General features: G+C 39.8%; 1 protein-coding gene across 2 annotated transcripts in view; it reads right to left on the reverse strand.

The window, feature by feature from the left end:
* Nucleotides 1–21,405, reverse strand: part of CAMKK1 (calcium/calmodulin dependent protein kinase kinase 1) — a 261,847-nt gene that overhangs the window by 95,486 nt on the left and 144,956 nt on the right. For both annotated transcript variants that reach the window (XM_056556398.1, XM_056556397.1), the window contains exons 8-9: nt 15,422–15,443; nt 13,181–13,269 (exon numbers count right to left, since the gene is read on the reverse strand). In XM_056556398.1, coding sequence (XP_056412373.1) covers nt 13,181–13,269; nt 15,422–15,443 — 111 coding nt within the window. The remainder of the gene's footprint in view (nt 1–13,180; nt 13,270–15,421; nt 15,444–21,405) is intronic.

Consider the following 21,405-nt stretch of genomic DNA (forward strand, 5'->3'; position numbering starts at 1 on the left):
CACATCGCCCAGGGGGGTCCTTAGACCCCCCCCCCCCATGTCGGCGATCGCAGAAAATCGCATGTCAATTCAGACATGCGATTTTCTGCTATTCCGGGCTGATCGGGTCTCTGGTGACCCGATCGCCCGGAAATTAGCGATGATCGGAGCTGTCAGGGACAGCCCCGATCATCCTGACGGCTAGGAGTGAGGTCGCAGTGCTACGATCTCCTCCTATCCCCTGCCATTGGTCAGAACTGATTCTGACCAATGGCAGAGCAGGACAGTGGGTTGCCATGGCAACCCCCTGTTCTGCCCACCCCTGGATGTCGAGGGGAACATGGACAGAAGATGGAGGCCGGTACCTGGAGGAGAAGATGCCTGGGGACCCCCCGATCTTCGTTGGAGACTGCTGGATCCTGCTGGATCCTGGCTCAGGTAGTGAAACTACTGTGGGGGGGGGGGACTGAAAGTGAAAGTAAAGTGATCTTTACTGTGGCAACCACTAGGAAGGCCAAACTGCAACTCCCAGCATGCGCAGACAGCAAAGGCTGTCTGGGCATGCTGGGAGTTGTAGTTTTGCAACATCAGGAGGGTCACAGTTTGGAGACCACTGTTACAGTGGTGCCCAAACGGTAGCCCTCCAGATGTTGCCAAACTACAACTCTCAGCATGCCTGGACTGCCCAGGCATGCTGGGAGTTGTAGTTCTGTAACATCTGTCCCTTCAGATTTAGCAATTTTCATGACATTTTTGAAAATTGCTGCTCTACTTTGAAGCCCTCTAATTTTTTCAAAAAGCAAAAATGTGTCCATTTTATGATGCCAACATAAAGTGGACATATTGTATTTGTGAATAAAAATAAAATTTATTGGGAATATCCATTTTCCTTACAAGTAGAGAGCTTCAAAGTTAGAAAAATGCTACATTTTCAAAATTTTCATGAAATTTAGAGATTTTTCACCAAAAAAGGATGCAAGTAACGCCGAAAATTTACCACCAAAATAAAGTAGAATATGTCACGAAAAAACAATCTCAGAATCAGAATATTCTGTAAAAGTTTCGCGTTATTAATTCGTAAAGCGACGGTGGTCAGAATTGCGAAAAAGGGCTCAGTCCTTAAGGTGAAAAAGGGCTGCGTCCTTAAGGGGTTAAGATCTCTCCACAGGTGTTCAATGGGATTTTGATCTGGATTCATTGCTGGCCACTTCAGAACTCTCCAGCACTTTGTTGCCATCCATTTCTTGGTGCTTTTTGACATATGTTTGGGGTCATTGTCCTGTTGGAAGACCCAAGATCTCAGACGCAAACCCAGCTTTTGCGACACAAAATCCGTTGGTAATCTTCAGATTTCATGATTCCTTGCACACATTCAAGGCACCCAGTGCCAGAGGCAGCAAAACAACCCCAAAACATCATTAAACTTCCACCATATTTCACTGTAGGTACTGTGTTCTTTTCTTTGTAGGCCTCATTACGTTTTCGGTAAAAAGTAGAATGATGTGCTTTACCAAAAAGCTCTATCTTGGTCTCATCTGTCCACAAGACATTTTCCTAGAAGGATTTTGGCTTACTCAAGTTCATTTTGGCAAAATGTAGCCTTGCTTTTTTATGTCTCTGTGTCAGCAGTGGGGTCCTCCAGGGTCTCCTGCCATAGCGTTTCATTTCATTTAAATGCTGATGGATAGTTTGCACTCACACTGATGCTCCCTGAGCCTGCAGGACAGCTTGAATATCTTTGGAACTTGTTTGGGGCTGCTTATCCACCATCCGGACTATCCTGTGTTGACACCTTTCATTTATTTTTCTCTTCTGTCCACGCCCAGGGAGATTAGCAACAGTGCCATGAGTTGCAAACTTCTTGATAATGTCGCACACTGTGGACAAAGGCAAGTCTAGATCTCTGGAGATGGACTTGTAACCTTGAGATTGTTGATAATTTTCACACAATTTTGGTTCTAGAGTCCTCAGACAGTACTCTTTTCCTTTTTCTGTTGTCCATGCTTAGTGGCACACACAGCCACACAAGGCAAAGACTAAGTGAACTTCTCTCCTTTTTATCTGCTTTCAGGTGTGAATTTTATATTGCCCACATCTGTTACTTGCCCCAGGTGAGTTATAGGAGCATCACATGCTTGAAACTATCTTCTTTTCCTACAATTTTGAAAGGGTACCAATAATTTTGTCCAGACCATTTTTCGAGTTTGGTGTGACATTACGTCCAATTTGCTTTTTTTCATCCTTTTTGGTTTAGCTCCAATACGCACAAAATGAATAAACATGTGTATAGCAAAACATGTGTTACTGCAATACTTTCCTATGAGAAATACTTAATTTTCTAGAAAAATTTCAGGGGTACCACCATTTACGGCCATGACTGTATTAGTGTATTATGTATCAGTGTAAAAGGACAGTGACAGACAATTTGGTCCTGCCTAAGGCAGGTTCTTACAGGCTGTAACGCCAACGGTTGGCACCTGCCTGCATGAAGTGTATCCAGACACTTACTGCCACTGGGCTGCCTTCTTTGCTCCACCATCCCTCTGTCTGCTCTGGGCTTCCACCTATGGTCTCTTTTCTGCTGTTTCTCCTGTGGAAGCATTTCATGATCTGTATTCTAGGGGTCATACGTGCACTGGCCCACTTCTGTGCAAATTTCTCTAATGTGTCCTCTACCTAACATGTCCTCCAGGCATTACCTATTTAAAGAAAATCTATCATCAGTGTCACCTGCACTAACTTGTTGGTACAGACTGGCAGTGCAGGTGACACTGATGACAACGGCACTTGCCTTGTCCCGTTCCGTGCTGTCATTCTCCAGCAATTCTCTTCGGTATCTTCGGCTCTGGGCCCAACTTGGAGCATGGGCGGAGCTTAGTGACACACTGCTGCTGTTCTCTGCTGGGTCCCACTGCTAGCAAACAGCAGCAGTGATATCACTAAGCTCCGCCCATGTTCCAAGTCTGGCCTGGAGCTGAAGATACCAAAGAGGATTGCTGCAATATAATAAAGAAAAAAATTATATACCAGCGCTCAGAGGGTTACCATATAGAATGAGTAGTACACTGTAAGGATAAGGTTCACTTACTCCACAACGTGGGGATGCAATGGAATTTTCCATACCCCCCTCCAGGTTAGCGTATCATAATTCCACCAGATTTCAGGAAGGGCATTCAGAATACAATGATGGGTCAGAGGCTGATGACTAGTTTATTGCGAAGCGTTTCTGAGGTCAAATATGGCTTCCGCCACCTCCATCAGGCATAACAATTATCTGAAAATCCACAGTTTAAATACACATTCAGGAATACAACCTATTACCGGATATCCGTTCCTGTTCTCCGTATTCCGTCCAGCATCTAGCTTTCCTGCGTGTTTCCGCTCCAGGTACAATCACATTATCAGCCCCCGTCCAATCACATGATTTCCGGTCCAATCACCTGACTCTCCATGCTGTCCACCCATGTCACTTCCTGCAATGGTGGAACGCATATGGAAACCAATGTCCGGATCCTGGAACACAGTCCAGTTAACGTAACAGGGTAATGTAAAATATATAAAACCATATGCTGGTTTAAGAAAAAGATTAAACTTATCAATAGTTATACAGTATAGAGCATTTTATTTTATTTTTTAATTATTAAAATTCGGCTATGTTTTAAAATGAAGGTGCCACCTAATACTAGATAGCAGGTATATAATGGAGTAATATTTTTACATATCCACAGCTGACATATGGACTACAAGGCCTCTTTCCATATATACCCGATATCTAGATCAGTAAACTTATTCTTAAATTTAATTTAGGCCCTGAGGAATTAAAGTGTTCAACCTGAATATCCAGAACATTTCTTTGTTGCAGAGCATCTTATAATTCGGGTTGGTGATCTTTTCCAGTAAAGTCAGTCTCATACCAATCGGATTTTGAGGAAATGACGTGATCCACTATGAAGTGTGTATCCATTTTTAATATTGGATCTATGTTTATTTATACGTATTCTCAGCTGTTTATGGTTCTTCCTATATAACATAATCCACACGGACATTCATTCATATATATAATAAAACTGCTACTGCAACTAAGATGTTCCTGGATAGAAAAAGGTTTAAGTTCACCCGAAACCTTGACCTCCTTTCTTTTGTTACATATTTGTTCGCAACATTTACATCAATTGATGCCACATTTATACATTCCTCTGGTTTCTCCCAAATCACCTTCTCTTACTTTTAGTTGTTTTGGCCCTACCCGTTGTTTCCGAGGTATCGATGGGGCTAGAATATTTTTTAGAGTTTTACTCCTTCTAAAGATGGATCTCGGTTGATCTGTTATATGTTTATTTAAAATAAGATCTCCCTTAACTAGATTCCAATTGGTTCATAGTATTCTCTATCTCAGAGTGTGAGGTGTTGTATCTAGTGATAAAAGCTATATTGAAACCCTGTTCATCTCCCCTATTTGATGTTGTTTTGGTACTATCTGAAAAGCAGTCTATTTATGATAGGCTATTTACCAGTTTTTGGGCCCCATCTATCAAAGGTTTGGGGTAACCCTTTTGTCTAAAGCGATCGCATAAAACGGAAATTTGCTGTTGAAACTCCTTATCAGATGAACAGTTACGTCTAATCCTCTTCATCTGTCCATAAGGGACATTATTTTTCCAACCCTTGTTGTGACAGCTATCGTAATTCAGATAGCTGTTCGCATCAACCTCCTTGAAGTAGGTGGGGGTATGCAAACAGCCACCTTGGACATATATTTTAAGAAAATCCAAGAAAACAATTTTGCGAGAACTAACATGGGAGGTGAAATTTAGGCCCCATTCATTGGTATTTAGCTCTCAGGTATTTAATTCCTCAGGGCCTAAATGAAATTTTAGAGCAAGTTTACTGATCTAGATATCGGGTATATATGGAAAGGGGCCTTGTAGTCCATATGTCAGCTGTGGATATGTAAAAATATTACTCCATTATATGTTCTATACTGTATAACTATTGATAAGTTTAATCTTTTTCTTAAACCAGCATATGGTTTTATATATTTTACATTACCCTGTTACGCTAACTGGACTGTGTTCCTGGATCCGGACATTGGTTTCCTTATGCGTTCCACATTGCTGGAAGTGACATCGGTGGAACGGTCCGATCAGGTGATCAGACTCAAACCGGAAATCATGTGATCAGACGGGGGCTGATCATGTGATTGTACCTGGACCAGAAACACGCAGGAACGCTAGATGCCGGACAGAACACGGAGAACAGGAACGGGATATCCAGTAATAGGTTGTATTCCTGAATGTGTATTTAAACTGTGGATTTTTAGATAATTGTTATGACTGATGAAGGAGGTGGCGGAAGCCATATTTTACCTCAGAAACGCGTCGCAATAAACTATATGGCCATCAGCCTCTGACCCATCATTGTATTCTGAATGCCCTACCTGAAATCTGGTGGAATTATGATACGCTAACCTGGAGGGGGGTATGGAAAATTCCATTGCATCCCCCCGTTGTGGAGTAAGTGAACCTTATGCTTTCAGTGTACTACTCATTCTATATGGTAATCCTGGTATGTTATTTTTTTCTTGCTTGCTTGTTATGGATGCACCCAGAGTCCATCTGGACCTACATCCCTGCGCTCTCCAGTTGCGATTGAATACCTGTCTTGGTGGAGGAATACTTCAAATTTTAACGTTGACGTGTCTCCAGGGTGTCTGCGGTGAATTCCGTACAAACTGAGGGTTCACTGCTCAGACCAGGTGAGTCCTTACCATTTCTATAATAGAACCATTTTATTCCTTTCCCTTCCTAACCCCCCCCCCCCCCCTTTTTTTTTTCTTTTTTTTTTTGTTTGCTCAGATAGCAGTGCTCCCTATTTTTCAATTATTTTAAAGAGGATTGCTGGAGAATGACAGCACGGAATGGGACAAGGTAAGTACCAGTGATATCAGTGTCACATGCGCTACCTGTCTGTACCGACAGGTTAGTGCAAGTGACACTGATGACAGATTTCCTTGTCACATGTGCAATAGTGAGGGTGTGTGTTCCTAATATAGATGCTATTCTGTATCTGAACTGTGTATGTTTACCTGACCTGACTCTCCTGTGCATGACCAGGTAGACCGATGTCTCCAGTAGGTAGGACCCCCCCCCCATTAAGTGAAGCCCCAGAGGGTAGATAAACCCCTCACGAGTTTGGTTTTTATCAAAATGTAGGTAGTTAGGAAAAATATAAAGCTATGTAGGACAACCTAAGAGAATTTTACAATTTCATAAAAGCCAACAGATTATTAAGCAAATTTACAAATAAAATGGTTTATGATGATATTATAATATCCAGCAAAGCCCAAAGAAAAGCAGATTTCAACATCACAACGTGACTGTTTTATTTCCATCTGGTTAACATTAGTGATTTTTTTTTTTTTTAGCATAAGAGGATTTCAGGTAGAACAAAAAGCCCTGGGCTGGCAGCCATTCTAATCAGGTGAAATGTTTCCTTCTGTAAGTGGAACGAATATCCCATTCAATTCCTGGCTATGATTTTGCTATTCAATTTCCTAATTTACAGCAGCGCTCTTATTTTTCCTGTCTGCAATAGGATTTATTCACTGCAGCCTGAAAACATAATCCAAAGTGATGGAAACAGTGGAAATTGTTTCTTTCGAATATTTCTCTAATCCCAACCTGGAACAGTTTCAACATCACATCCAGATGCCTGTAAGAGCAATACCACAGCACTTGTAGGGGAAAGAATACTTAGAGAACAGCAATGTCAGCAAATGATTTGTGATCTTAAATGGTGATCACCACGTTACCATTTTTAGCAAGAGATCCGGGAATATCACTACAATAAAAGATTATACTGCTCTAGGGTAGAATGGTAATCATCATTCCACATTCTAGCAGTGAACTGCCTGACATCTTGTGCATTTATTAATAGAGAGGTGAATTGGATTTGCAGCAGAGATCATAGTTGCCCATAGGATTTTACTTATGACAGCAGATCCAGATGCAGATTGCTATGGCTACAGCCACTTATGAACCTTGCATCCAGTTACTCCTGCAATATATGAATAACTCCTATCTGTATTTCCGTGCATTCTGTCCATGGCTAAATTATGCTTACAGTTTTTTTCCCTGGTATACTGGTCATGCTCTTCTCCCTTGTCTCACAAGCACTCTATTCCACAAATGACTTTACAGCCTAGTGAACGTAGCATAAGAGAAGTGCTTGTTGTAAGTTGTCTTTTAGAAAATATTAGCTGAATACCCGGCGTTGCCCGGTTTTTCCTTCCTAATTCTTGTTGGGGAGGAAAATAAACAAAGGAGGAAGCTTTTGACTTCATATCCCGTCCTCATACAGTGGTCCCTCAACATATGATATTAATTGGTTCCAGGAGAACCATCATATGTTGAAACCATCATATGTCGAGTACATATGTCTATGTAAAAATGGTAATTGGTTCTGGGGCCTCGGAACCATTGTATGTTGAATACATATCTCTATGGGAAACTGCCAATTGGTTCTGGGATGACCATTGCATGTGGAGTGTATGGGGAGTGTTTAACAAACCAGGGTGCCTCCAGCTGTTGCACAACTACAACTCCCAGCATGCATGTACAGCCATTGACTGTCTGGGCATACTGGGAGTTATAGTTTTGCATGAGCTGGAGGCACAATAATAGGGAAACATTGATGTATGTGATGTGTGACATTGCATACAGTACTGTACAGTTCTTTAAATACCTTCAGGGGGGACAGAATGTCCTCCATTACAATCCTGCCGACTACAGCTCTATAGGAAAGGAAGGGGAGGGCAGCCAGCAGCTCATTGGATGCCTGCAGCAAGATGCTACAGGCTATTGGCTATGGCTGCACTGGGGGGGCGGGGCTTACACGGAGCTCACAGTGGAAGCCTGCGTGAGTTAGCAGGACAGCATGTGAGTAACAGGAGGCAGAACGGGGCACATTAAACAACTATCTGTCAGTTGCTGAAGTTGACAGCGCTGTCAGATAGCTGTTTGTACGATGGCCCCAACACACAGCAGCATCGTATGTCGATGCTGCCTTCAACATACGATGGGCTCTGAGAGGCCATCATATGTTGAAATGATCATATGTCGGGGCCATCATAAGTCGGGGGGTCACTGTATATTGTCATATCCCAACCCCATAGCCCGTCCTCATATCCCGACCTCCCATCCCGTCATCATATCTCGACCTCATATGCCATTCTCACATCCCGTCCTCCTATCCCGACCTCCTATCCCGTCCTCCTATCTCGACCTCCTATCCCGATCCCCCTATCCCGACCCATAATATGTGTACCAGGTATTGAAATACCTCCAGCCATATGGAAGTTTTGTGGGAACATACATTTCCCATTGATTTGCATGGGACTTTAAACAAAAACCACGCCCCTCACAAATGGGGGTAGTTAAGGGTTAAATTAACTATCCTATATTTTAAGTGGACATATAAGCAACATGTGACCAAGTATTATCGAAATATCTCCAGCCATTTGGAAGTTATGCAGTAAACATATATTTCCCATTGACTTGTATGGGACTTTAAACATAAACCCCACCCCTGGCAAATGGGGGTGAGTAAGGGTTAAATCACCTATCATATATTTGTTGATGACATATAAGTAACATGTGTGCCAAGTTTCATGTTAATATCTTTAGCCGTTTGGATGTGATGCTGGAACATACACACATACATACACACACACATTGAGTTTTATATATACAGATAGATACTACAAGTGGCTTTCTTGTGTTAGAAAGTCCAAAAGGGGGTGTTCTGGAAGTCTGATAGCACTTGAAGTTTAGTTCAGGTTCTTATTCTTGAACATTTAAAATGAAGTAGTCCAGGAATAGAGAAGTAGACTGACATGCACCAAGATAATGACCTGCCCAAAGCCCATGATTAGCAACTAAACACAATATGCAGCACAGTAAAAACCATCCGCAAAGCAGTACTTTATATCATGTCACACATTGAATATTTATCCGTTTCTGCAGTGTGCTGGAATTATTGAAGAGAATACTCCTGGTGTTTTAAGTTTATAAGCTATAAAATATAATGAATAGTACAGGCTGTGTCTATACTTTCCAAATGGCCGATAAATATAAAATGAGTTGGCTTCTAATTTATTTTCATAATCTCATGAAGGTTTCTTTAGGGTAGGGTTCTTGTTGTTTTGCTTTTGGGTTTCAACTATTTTCTATATTTAAAGGGGTATTCCAGGCAAAACCTTTTTATATATATATATATATATATATATCTCAACTGGCTCCAGAAAGTTAAACAGATTTGTAAATTACTTCTATTAAAAAATCTTAATCCTTCCAATAGTTATTAGCTTCTGAAGTTTTCTGTCTAACTGCTCAATGATGATGTCACGTCCCGGGAGCTGTGCATGATGGGAGAATATCCCCATAGGAGCTGCACAGCTCCCGGGACGTGAGTCCTCAGAGAGCAGTTAGACAGAAAACAACAACTCAACTTCAGAAGCTAATAACTATTGGAAGGATTAAGATTTTTTAATAGAAGTAATTTACAAATCTGTTTAACTTTCTGGAGCCAGTTGATATATAAAAAAAAAGTTTTGGCCTGGAATACCCCTTTAAGGTATTAACTATTATTTTATAGCAGATCAGACTGGTGTACAATTTCTAATATAGCCCATGATAAGCTCTCTCTTGTCACAAATATCCTGAGTTTTGTGTATTAAGGCAAGAATAATTTGGGAGGGGGGGGGGGTGCAACTGCACCACTCTTCCTCTACACAGGTTTGATAAATCTCCCCCATTGACTTTATTTTGTGTTGACTATGAGTGATCAGTTTTTGATCAGTGTTGTAGCTGATTTGTTGCCTTTGTAGCATTTTTTGTTGCAGTAAAGATTAAGTGCTGTTGTATCCTAGTTTTGGTCTTCTAGAGTCTACAGATTTGCAGTATGTCCATGACTTTGATACCAGTAAGATATGCCATTAAACTAGGAATGTTGAAAGTCAGGGACTTTCAACAATCCCAAAAGCAAACTGGTCCCAAGTGATATCCCTTGGAGAAGGTGGCCATGGATAATGGAAGTCATTGACAACGCTTTAGATGCCGCGATCAAAGTGGCCACACAAAAACAGCTGAGCATGTTCACAAGGTTTGGAAGGGACCTTGTTGTCAGACACCATTGACTACATTGATATGTAATAAATAATAGCAGAGAACCTCTTTTGTAGGGCAATGTGTAGCACAGTTTTACTAGAAACTTTAACTGGAATTATCTCCTAAAAGACATCAGTAATGACTATACCTGTCTTTATCTGTACTTTAGCTTTCTACATGCAGCGCCTGCTCAGATATGGGTTACGTCCAATACCTGTATGTCTTTGCTATGACATTTGCTATTTACTGGGTATAAACAATGACATTTCCCAAACAGCAAGCAGAGAACCTCTCAAGTATTCGACGACCAGCCTTGCTAATACTGTAATACCACTTGAAATTTTTTAATGCACAATTCTCCACAATGACTGTTTTACTATTTTTATCAATTTAAAGCAATAGTTTCTCATGTGATCCATTTCCCCATCTGTAACAAGCAATGTGTTCCTTACGATCTCCTTCTCTGATTCTACACTATACGTGCAAGCTGTGGCTTTATTGAATCTAGTTTGCTATTCATTTGATGTGATGGCTTGCTAGGTATGAAATATTCTGGGGAAGTGGTAGACCAAAGCGGAATTCACTTATATCTTACCACAAACATCTGGAAGCAAATCAAATTCCCTACTTGCCTGGAGATGTATTTTTACCTCCACAGGCTACTAAAGTCCATGACGTTCTGAAATCACAGCTTAAACCCCAAGAGCATCCCAAAGCACAGGCTAGAAACAGAAGCCTCAGACTAGCATTAAATTCCCATATGCTATGACATTTTAATGTTAGTGTGAATGCGGTTTTCTTTTTGATGTATCGGGTATTCTGTTTGTTATATTGGTCTATTACATTGGTAGCATATGCTGGATGATAACTGCTAAATGTAGCCATTACTGTACAAGACAGGTTATCACCTAGTTTTCCACAGATCATGAACGGCACAGAAATCTTATTCGAAGTCTCCTCCTCTATTACACTGCCTGCATAGTATTTTCTGTAGCCTGTTCATGAACCAGAAATATCAGCTTTATCTGGTTATAGGTTTGACCTGGATAGTGATCAAAATCTAAAGACAGATCCAAGCAAGACTGAATTAGTAAGATGAATGCATTAAACAAGACATCTACAGGAATATCTGAGAATAGCTTATAGAAATAATTATTTTGTTTTTAAAAAGAATGGGGAAAAAGTTGGGGGAAAATCATAACCACAGCTAAATCTGTTTAGGCCTGAGCCTCCTAGGACCTTATAAATGTGCAAGTCCAATACTAATTATACAACATGATTTCTTAGAATCTGGAAAAAAATGGTTAAAAAATCCTGGTAATTCCATGTTCCAGGGCCAGATTTGCAGTAATGTATACGTTCTGCAGCAGATATACAAAGTGAGTCTAGAGTCTAGTCAGCTGTAGCATCAGATGTAGCATTGTATGAGGTTCAGCTCAATATTGCATTAGCATAGGATAAAGAGTCGCAGGTAACAGCTAAGATTGGTAACTTATATTTTAAACTTCCAATAGTTTCCAATAACCCATCACCTAGGGACCTTCAGAATAAGATGGGTTATCAGAATTTTACTACAAACACAAACATACATGCAAACTAGGGCTGCAACTAATGATTATGTATTGATTAGTAATCGAATAATCGATTTGTTGTTTCATGCCTGATACCTGTCCCCGAAGAGTGGTCCGGTTCATCCATTACTCCCTCCGTTCGGGCGCCGGGCGAAGCTTTCTGATATCACTGCTGCTGATTCTCTGCTGGGCTCACTGCGAGCAGGTCTGGGGAAACACCAGCGGTGACGTCATGAAGCTCCGTCTGGCGCCTGAACTGAGGAAGTAACAGGTGACCAGGACCACGATTTGGCGACAGGTATCAGGGCTGAACCAACTAATCAATTAATTGCTTACTAATCAATAAAGTCAATCGTTAGTTGCAGCCTTAATGCTGAAAGTATAATTTCCTATTGTAAAAGTAAAATATGAATGTTCTGAACCCGACACCTTACAATGCATAGTCAAGTAGGATAAACCATAAGGTGCATACGGATCCAGTGATGGGGAAAAAAAGGCACTGTTTATCTTCACAGCCATTAAATGGTTTAGTTCTTCAGTCTTACAGAAAGTTAAATGGGCACTCTCATTAAAACTAATCTTTTCTATTGCACTCCTTGTGGCAAATAAAAAATATTTCTAATATACTTTGATTAAAGAAAAATGAAGTTTTCTATGTTTTATTTGTGCTTTAAAAAGCTCAAGAGCACATTTTCCCCCATCTTATACACAGACTTAGGACTGAAGCCCAAACACAGGAAGTGCAGCCTGGAGTGCTGAGGGTGTGTGTCCAACCAAAAGCATATGGCAGTTAAGTGTGAGAGGAGCTATGATTGGATGAGGCTGGACACACACCCCTCAGCACTCCAGGCTGCACTTTCTGTGTTTGGAGCTCGGTCCTAAGTCTGTGTATAAGATGGGGGAAAATGTGCTCTTGAGCTTTTTTAAGCACAAATAAAACATAGAAAACTTATTTTTTTTTGTAAACAAAGTATATTAGAAATATTTTTTATTTACCATAAGGAGTGCAATAGCAAAAATTTATTTTAATGAGAGTTACCCTTTAAAGACATATGTACCAGCTATGCCTACAAGATTTCAGAAACAGTGTTTGTCATTTATGAATGACTGTGTTAACACTCAACCACAAAGTCTTTCTTCACAATCAGCTACAAACCTATCTGGAAGAAAGACAATGTATATTATATACAGATAACAGTGAGAGTAACAAAAAAAAGCTTCCATCCATCTCCATGACGTTGACACAAAAGAAAAAATATCCTGTAATCAACAAAATGGAAAAGAACCGAATACCTTTATTTTCACAGCATAGTTTTTTTTCCCCCACCCAAGTCACAAATAAACAACCAAAAGCTGCAAACGTGAATAATTTACCAGTAATGCGATATTTTTTCCCTCATCACCAAAGTGCTAAAAGCAAAAGTACAGGAAAATGGAGATTTTGTTGAAAACATTAATACTCACAGTATTCAATTCCCAGCACAATGTCCCTGAAGTAAATCCGAGCTTGTTCTTCGGAAAATGGTTGGTCACATGGCACCTCCATGACTGGCCTAAGAGGATCAAATCTTTGATTAAATCTACATCTAAGACAGGAATTTCATAGGCTTTAAATATGTAGCATATAATATCAAACATAGTCAGAAAGATCACAACGGTGCAATATTATAACTACACTGTAAATGTGTTGGCTTCCTATCAGCATAGTAGAGGACATAATAAGTTCTTCTAAAACCTTATAGCGGTCCCTTATCTTACAGTGGCCTCAGGTTAGATTATTTCCAACATAACTGTACCATATTTAACATACTGTACCATTGACACTGCTGATCTGTATCATACGCGATTGCTTGGTTCTTCCAAACAACTAGTATGTGCTTTTAACCCCTGCATTACTGAAGTGCATTCACTAACTGGCTGTCTAGTAGCAACTCCCTACAGTACATTACTGTTCTACACTTGCTTTATTGCTCTTCTCCTTTGTTTACAATACCAGGGGGACATAGACTGATTTACAGCAATTCTTTTTTGACTATATATATATATATATATATATATTATAATATTTATAATACCTGCTTCAAAATCAGGTGCTACTTACTGTCTCAAGCTACGGTATTTTCATAATACATTGTCATGTTTGCAAGTTGAGGAACCGGTATACACACAAAAATGAGTTTTCTGGAACTATATCACAATTATATTTATAATAATACACTCACACATGCTGCATTTGCTGCAGATATTCTGCTGCTGATTTTCCTACCCAATTACTTCAATAGGTAGGAAAATAAGCAGCTGAAAATATGCAGAAAAATACGGAATGTGTGAATGTACCCTAAGCGGGTTTCATGTGGATCTTGCCACCACTGACTTCAATGGGTTAGTAAAAATCTGCAATAGTGGCAGATTTGTGGAGTTTCTGCATATCAATTAAAGTCAATGGTAGCAAAACTCTGCCCATGTGAATGGAACCTAAAGGGTAGGGTCACATATAAAGTATATGCAGCGTATATCACACTGAGTGTGTAGTTTGCTGCACATTTTCTGCTGATGATTTTCCTACACATTGGCCCTGAGTTACTAAGAGTGTTTGCTTTTTACTAGTGTGAAATTTTGTTTCCGACTTGCAGGATTCCACTCTATTTTATGGGAATTGACAACACTGACTTGACAACTAATTAGTGCACACAATACAGAGAGAGAATAATTAAAATAGACCAACTTTATTAGAAAAATGAAAAATACATAAAATCCACAGAAGAAATGAAAAAAATGAAAAAAGGCACCAGAATACAACAGACAGGTAGGCAAAAGGGCTGGAAATGCTGAATGGATAAGATATGAATCAGCAGCATATGGACAGTAATTAAAGGGTTGCTACCAAAACAAAGGCATACACCATAATACAACTATGTGCAAAATATCAACATGCCTGGAAACAAATAGTGTTCACCTCTTTTTCAGGTTTGTCGGGTCTGCAGGTTTATTTTGCCTCATTGCACCACAAATTATGGAGCAGACACATTTTGGCTAACAACTCGACAAAACAGGTCAGGTTTACAATAGTAAATCAGGGCCATTGACTTCAATGGGTAGGAAAATCAGCAGTCGAAAGCTTCAGCTAATGGTTTTTTATTTTGCTATTGCTGGCGGACAGCTGTTTTAATGGATACAATAAGGAAATTCCAACAATTTTTCTCTATTCACCATTCATGTCAATAGGCTGCGTCTAACACTGACGCTCTGCTATACTCACATTCATAGGGCTGAGCTGTAATGTTACATACAAGAAAAGAGTTGTACAGTTTGTTTCTGAATGAAAGCAGCAATGTTTTCTACTTTCTTACTATCGGTCAGATATTTGTGCATGCATCACATTCAATTTAAATGTGAATATAGAAGATATACTGTATAGTAAATAGCATATTTCTACTTGTACACGACATATCATATATTACTAGAGTGAACATGTGCACTCTACTCTACATCATGGAAGCAGCATTTACTTTGGCCCGAAAATATTTAAACAAGGTATTTCTAATGAAGATTTACGAGTCATAGGGGTAACTCCAGGACAATAGTTAGATATACAAATTCTGTCTATTGTATATATCTACATACACAGCAGTATATACATATATGCATCTATATTTTAAATTAGGAAAAGTTAAAACACTGACACTACACACAAGAGTTACCTACCCTTTGCGCAGAAGATCAAATACTAAAAAACAAAAGAAACAGTTGTGAATAATAAATACTGGTTATTTTCATAATGCAGCTGATCATATACAGTATATATATATATATATATATATATATATACAGTATATATTATATATATATATATATATATATATATATATATATATATATATATAGCATAAAACAGAAGGGATGACCGCAGCACTCCATAGATTAAAAAAGAAAATGATCTTTATTCCATGAACAAAACTTGGTGCGACTTTTCGGTGTCCTCACAACACCATTCTCAAGCAAACAATAGTGATCATTACCAGGTATATATAGGGTGAAACATGTCAAAATCAATTACAAACAATTAAAAATAAATAAATAAATAAATTTAAAAAAAGTGCATACAAAATGTTATACAAAACTGTGTTAAAGTGCGCATAGTGCATATATTATATATAATAATAGATGTAATATATATCATCCGAGTGTTAGTGCACTGTTAAAAACAAATCCACATATGGATCACATAGAGATAGTGATGTTACATACATACAGTCAATAACTCAGTGTAATTAAATAATTACATACATACATACATCACAGGGGTGTGGAAATTTGAAAAAAAAAACTACTTGTCCAAAGGACTAAAGCGGAACACAATCTACTTGTCCCTCAAGAAAATCCACTTGTCCTGGTAGATGAAATAATTTCAACCAAAATAGTACGATTCCCCCCCCCCCACTAGACCACCAGGGATGGATATAAGATTCCTTTAGACACTGCTGTCAACTTAGACATCTAATGGTTTAATAGCGGCCACAGCGATCGCAGCATGCCAGGCTATTAGCGGCGGGAGAGCTGTAGCTACCCCCCCCCCCATCTGACCCCTATAACTCCAATTTTTCCATATACAGGGATGTATGAGGGTAATCTTATGTGCCGTGATCTGTAGTTTTTATTGGAACCATTTATTAGGAAAGGGGCTTATTCACATATACACACTAAATTTTTTAATCACTGTTTTTCAGGCTTTATAGAGACTTATACACAGAGTCTTTTGATTTGGATAACAGTGAACGCCGCTGTGTTACTGGGGGAGGGGGGGGGGTGGTTCTGCTTCTCCAGTTTATATGGTGCATTTTATTTACTCTAATGTGTCAGAAAATGCTGGAAGTTGCATTTAGTTAGTAGATAACTACAACTCCCAGCATGCCCTGATACAGTCTATGGTTGTGTGGGTGTTGCAGCATGTTGCACTGTATAGTAGTACAGTTAAGGTTATTGTGTAACATGCTGGGAGTTGTAGTTTTGGTTTGTGTCAGCTGTAGAGCCATAGGCTGTGTCAAGGAATACAGGGAATTGCAGTTAGTAACTACAACTCCCAGCATGCCCTGATACAGCCTATGGTTGTGTGGGTGTTGCAGCATGTTGCACTGTATAGTAGTACAGTTAAGGCTATTGTGTAACATGCTGGGAGTTGTAGTTTTGATTCGTGTCAGCTGTAGAGCCATAGGCTGTGTCAAGGAATACTGGGAATTACAGTTAGGAACTACAACTCCCAGCATGCCCTGATGCAGCCTATGGCTCTGCAGCTGACCCGAACCAAAACTACAACTCCCAGCATGTTACACTTTATAGTTCTACAGTTTAGGTTATGGGGCAACATGCTGGGAGTTGTAGTTTTGGTTCGGGCGTGTTTGTGTGCATCTGTGGGGCTCTTGGTCGGCGGGTGAGTATGAAGGGGGCGGGATTCTGGGGGTGTAATTTAGTGCGGGTGACCAGAAGCCACTAAAAATAAAAAATGAGATAGCACAACTGGCAGCAGCACTTGTCAGTCCGCCCCTGTACAAAACATACATACATACACATATCATACATACACCGGCCACTGCCCCCTATATTATACAGTATATACATACATCATACATAGACACATCATACATACATACACCGGCCACTGCCCCTATATTATACAGTATATACATACATCATACATACACCGGCCACTGCCCCCTATATTATACAGTATATACATACATCATACATAGACACATCATACATACATACACCGGCCACTGCCCCTATATTATACAGTATATACATACATCATACATACACCGGCCACTGCCCCCTATATTATACAGTATATACATACATCATACATAGACATATCATACATACATACATACACTGGCCACTGCCCCCTATATTATACAGTATATACATACATCATACATAGACACATCATACATACATACACCGGCCACTGCCCCTATATTATACAGTATATACATACATACACCGGCCACTGCCCCCTATATTATACAGTATATACATACATCATACAAAGACATATCATACATACATACACTGGCCACTGCCCCCTATATTATACAGTATATACATACATAGACACATCATACATACATACACCGACCACTGCCCCTATATTATACAGTATATACATACATCATACATAGACACATCATACATACATACACCAGCCACGGCCCCCTTTATTATACAGTATATACATACATCATACATAGACACAACATACATACATACACTGGCCACTGCCCCCAATATTATACAGTATATACATACATCATACATAGACACATCATACATATACCGGCCACTGCCCCTATATTATACAGTATATACATACATCATACATAGACACATCATACATATACATACACCGGCCACTGCCCCCTATATTATACAGTATATACATACATCATACATAGACACATCATACATACATACACCGGCCACTGCCCCTATATTATACATAACACACACACACACACACACACATCATACATCATACATAGACACATCATACATATACATACACTGGCCACTGCCCCCTATATTATACATTACATACATACATACATCATACATACAGACACATCATACATTCACCCGCCGCTGCTTCCCCATCATACATTACATACACACATACACAGACATCATGCACAGACATCATACACACATCATACATACACAGACATCATACACACATACACAATACACACATCACACATACACTCAAACCATACATATACAACATACATATACACCATACATACACCATACATATGCACACATCATACATACACCCACCGCTGATACGACCCCCTAATTATACATTACATACATATACAACCACCCTTCCCACCGCCTGCATGCTCGGCCTCCTCACCTGAGCTTCACACTCACTTGCTTCTACATTACACAAGAAGCAGGGGGAGAGCGAGGACGTGCACAGCTCGGTACACAGCTCCTCCCTTCCCCCCACACACAGCTCCATCCCCCTCTCCCCCTCCCCTGTCTCCCCAGGACCTCATCTACCACGGAGAGGCTGCAAGTTTGCACGAGGAAAACACAGAAGGGGGGGGGGAGGGGAGAGAGGACGTCTGTGCACAGCTCCTTCACCTCCATAATGACTGCTGTGTGTGAGGAGGACAGACTGCACTGCACGGGGAGGATTTCTGTGTGAGGAGGAAAGACTGGGGCACGGGGTGGGTTCTCTGAGCAGCGGCCCCCGGCTACTGAAATCAGCTGGGGGCCGCCGCCCCCTCCATACACCCTGAGCGCGGGTGTGAGGTGAGATTTCCGAAATCGGTCTGTCCCTGCTAGCCCGATACAGTGCTAAATCTATGAAAAATTCACCTGCCCAAACCTACTTGTCCCGGGCGTCGGGCGATAGGATTCCCACATCTCTGTATATATATATATATATATATATATATATATATATATATATATATATATATATATATATACATACATACACACACACACACATTTATATAATCAGTCGGGTCTAGTGTTTGATATTTCAACTGAGGTCATAGAATTGTATTTGCGGAAAGAAATAAACATGGTCCACTTGGATGAAATTCAGGCACATTGAAGATGTGCTCATTCAAAATATCACTAGTACATTAATATTATCTAAAAAGACTAAACAACACTTATAACAATATAACTTACAGCATGTGTAGTGACCCCTTTACTGGGAAACCGCTAACAAAGGTGCCACAATTGCCTTCACAATTAGTAAAAAGGATTCACCTGTCTGCAATTTAATCTCAGTACAAATACAGTCAAAGGGGGACATGTATCAAAGATTTTACCCGTGCTTTGTGTGTATTTTTTTGCGCAAAATTTTGTGCAAGCCCTTTTTTTGCGCAATTTTTTTGCGCACGTTTTGGTAGAGCATGTCCTCCAGATGTGGCTGAATAGGGGTACCTTGGAGTGACATCTATAGTACACATGGATTTATTAACTGCGTACTTTTTTTTTACACCAAAAATTTTGCCGCAAGAGCTGTTTTTTTTGCGCAAGTATAAGCCATCTTGGACTTAACGTAGCAAGATGCTCTAAATCATTGATTCTATATTCCAAAGAGTGGATTTAGGAGATTACTATATTTACCCGCAATTTATGAAGCTCATTGCACTTGATTGATAAATTTAGCGCTTCTGCACATAATTTAGAATTCGGGAAAAGGGGTAAAATGCTTCTACCATGCACAAATAATGATACATGTCCCACAAAGGGCTCAGAGTTTGTTAAAGTGTATTTCTGAATAAACAGCAGCAATAACACCAGGGAGCTCAACAAGAAACTGTATCTATATGAACTGGAGGTGTCCGATCCATCTCATCACATACCCCTGTTTTGTCAATATATTAAAGTCAACTGTTGTATTTAAAATCCCATGAACCATAAACACATTTATAGTCCTCTCAAGTGCATCATGTTTCCATTGTAGAGATTTGACAGACCAAAATGAGTATTCCTGACCAAAGTCTATCTACAGGATATAGGGTATCCTAACACTTAACTCAAATGGGGTGGATAGAGTGTCTGGAATAAAAAAAAACAGCTGGACAGGCTGTTCTACACCATTTCTGTAAACCCGACAGAGGTTAAAGGGGTACTCCCGTGGAAAACTTTTTGTTTTTTAAATCAACTGGTGCCAGAAAGTTAAACAGATTTGTAAATTACTTCTATTAAAAAAATCTTAATCCTTCCAGTACTTATTAGCTGCTGAATACTACAAAGTAAATGGTTTTCTTTTTGGAACACAGAGCTCTCTGCTGACATCATGACCACAGTGCTCTCTGGTGACATCTATGGGATGATCTCTGGAACCCCTAGTGATTAGAAGACACAGAACTTCAGCCCCTTTAAAAGGAAACTACAGCATGGCTCCATTCAGAAGGTTCAGAGGTTGCCTACTCCATTATCCTTAAGGCTAAGAATACACTTAATTGACCCAAGCATGCATGTGAAAGTGGAAGCAGTGAGAGACCGCTGATCAGCTTAAGCCGTTTAAAGAACAAAACAAAAAATGCACTATTTGAAAATGTTAACTATAGAGTAGTCAAGATTGTTTGGGAAACATGCAGAATTTCACAAAGAAAACAATATGTAATATAAAAATTCTAAACCACAAAATTTAGAGGGAGCTGTCTAGGGTCCTAAATCCCCCCCCCCCCCCCCCCGCACCCCCCACACACACATGCACATATTTACCACACATTTACACACTCAGTTTGTGTTACAAAGGTTTAAAAATTTCCATAAAGTTAAAAATGTGTGATCCAACAAAAGCCAATTATGCCTTATATGGAATAAAAAATCCTTTCTGACTCAACCAAGGCTGCCAGATAATTCCCTCGCCTCTCTTATTTATTATCTCTCTAATATAGAAATAAATGCATAGCCCTTTTTAAAATTCTGTCATCATTTTGCCATTAGTACCTCTTACGGTTGTGCATTTCATAGTTCCTGTACTGTCAGTACAGTATAAAGAATCCTTTTATACATGATAATAGCTTATTTCCTATATGCATAAATTAAGCACATTTTACAGTTCTTGTAATGCACTGGTTTCCAACTTGTGGCTCTCCGGTTGTTGTGAAACTATGACTACCAGTGTATGCTAAAAGCCATAGAGTATAGTT

This window comes from Hyla sarda, chromosome 2 (genome assembly GCF_029499605.1).
Source record: "Hyla sarda isolate aHylSar1 chromosome 2, aHylSar1.hap1, whole genome shotgun sequence".
Taxonomy (NCBI): domain Eukaryota; kingdom Metazoa; phylum Chordata; class Amphibia; order Anura; family Hylidae; genus Hyla; species Hyla sarda.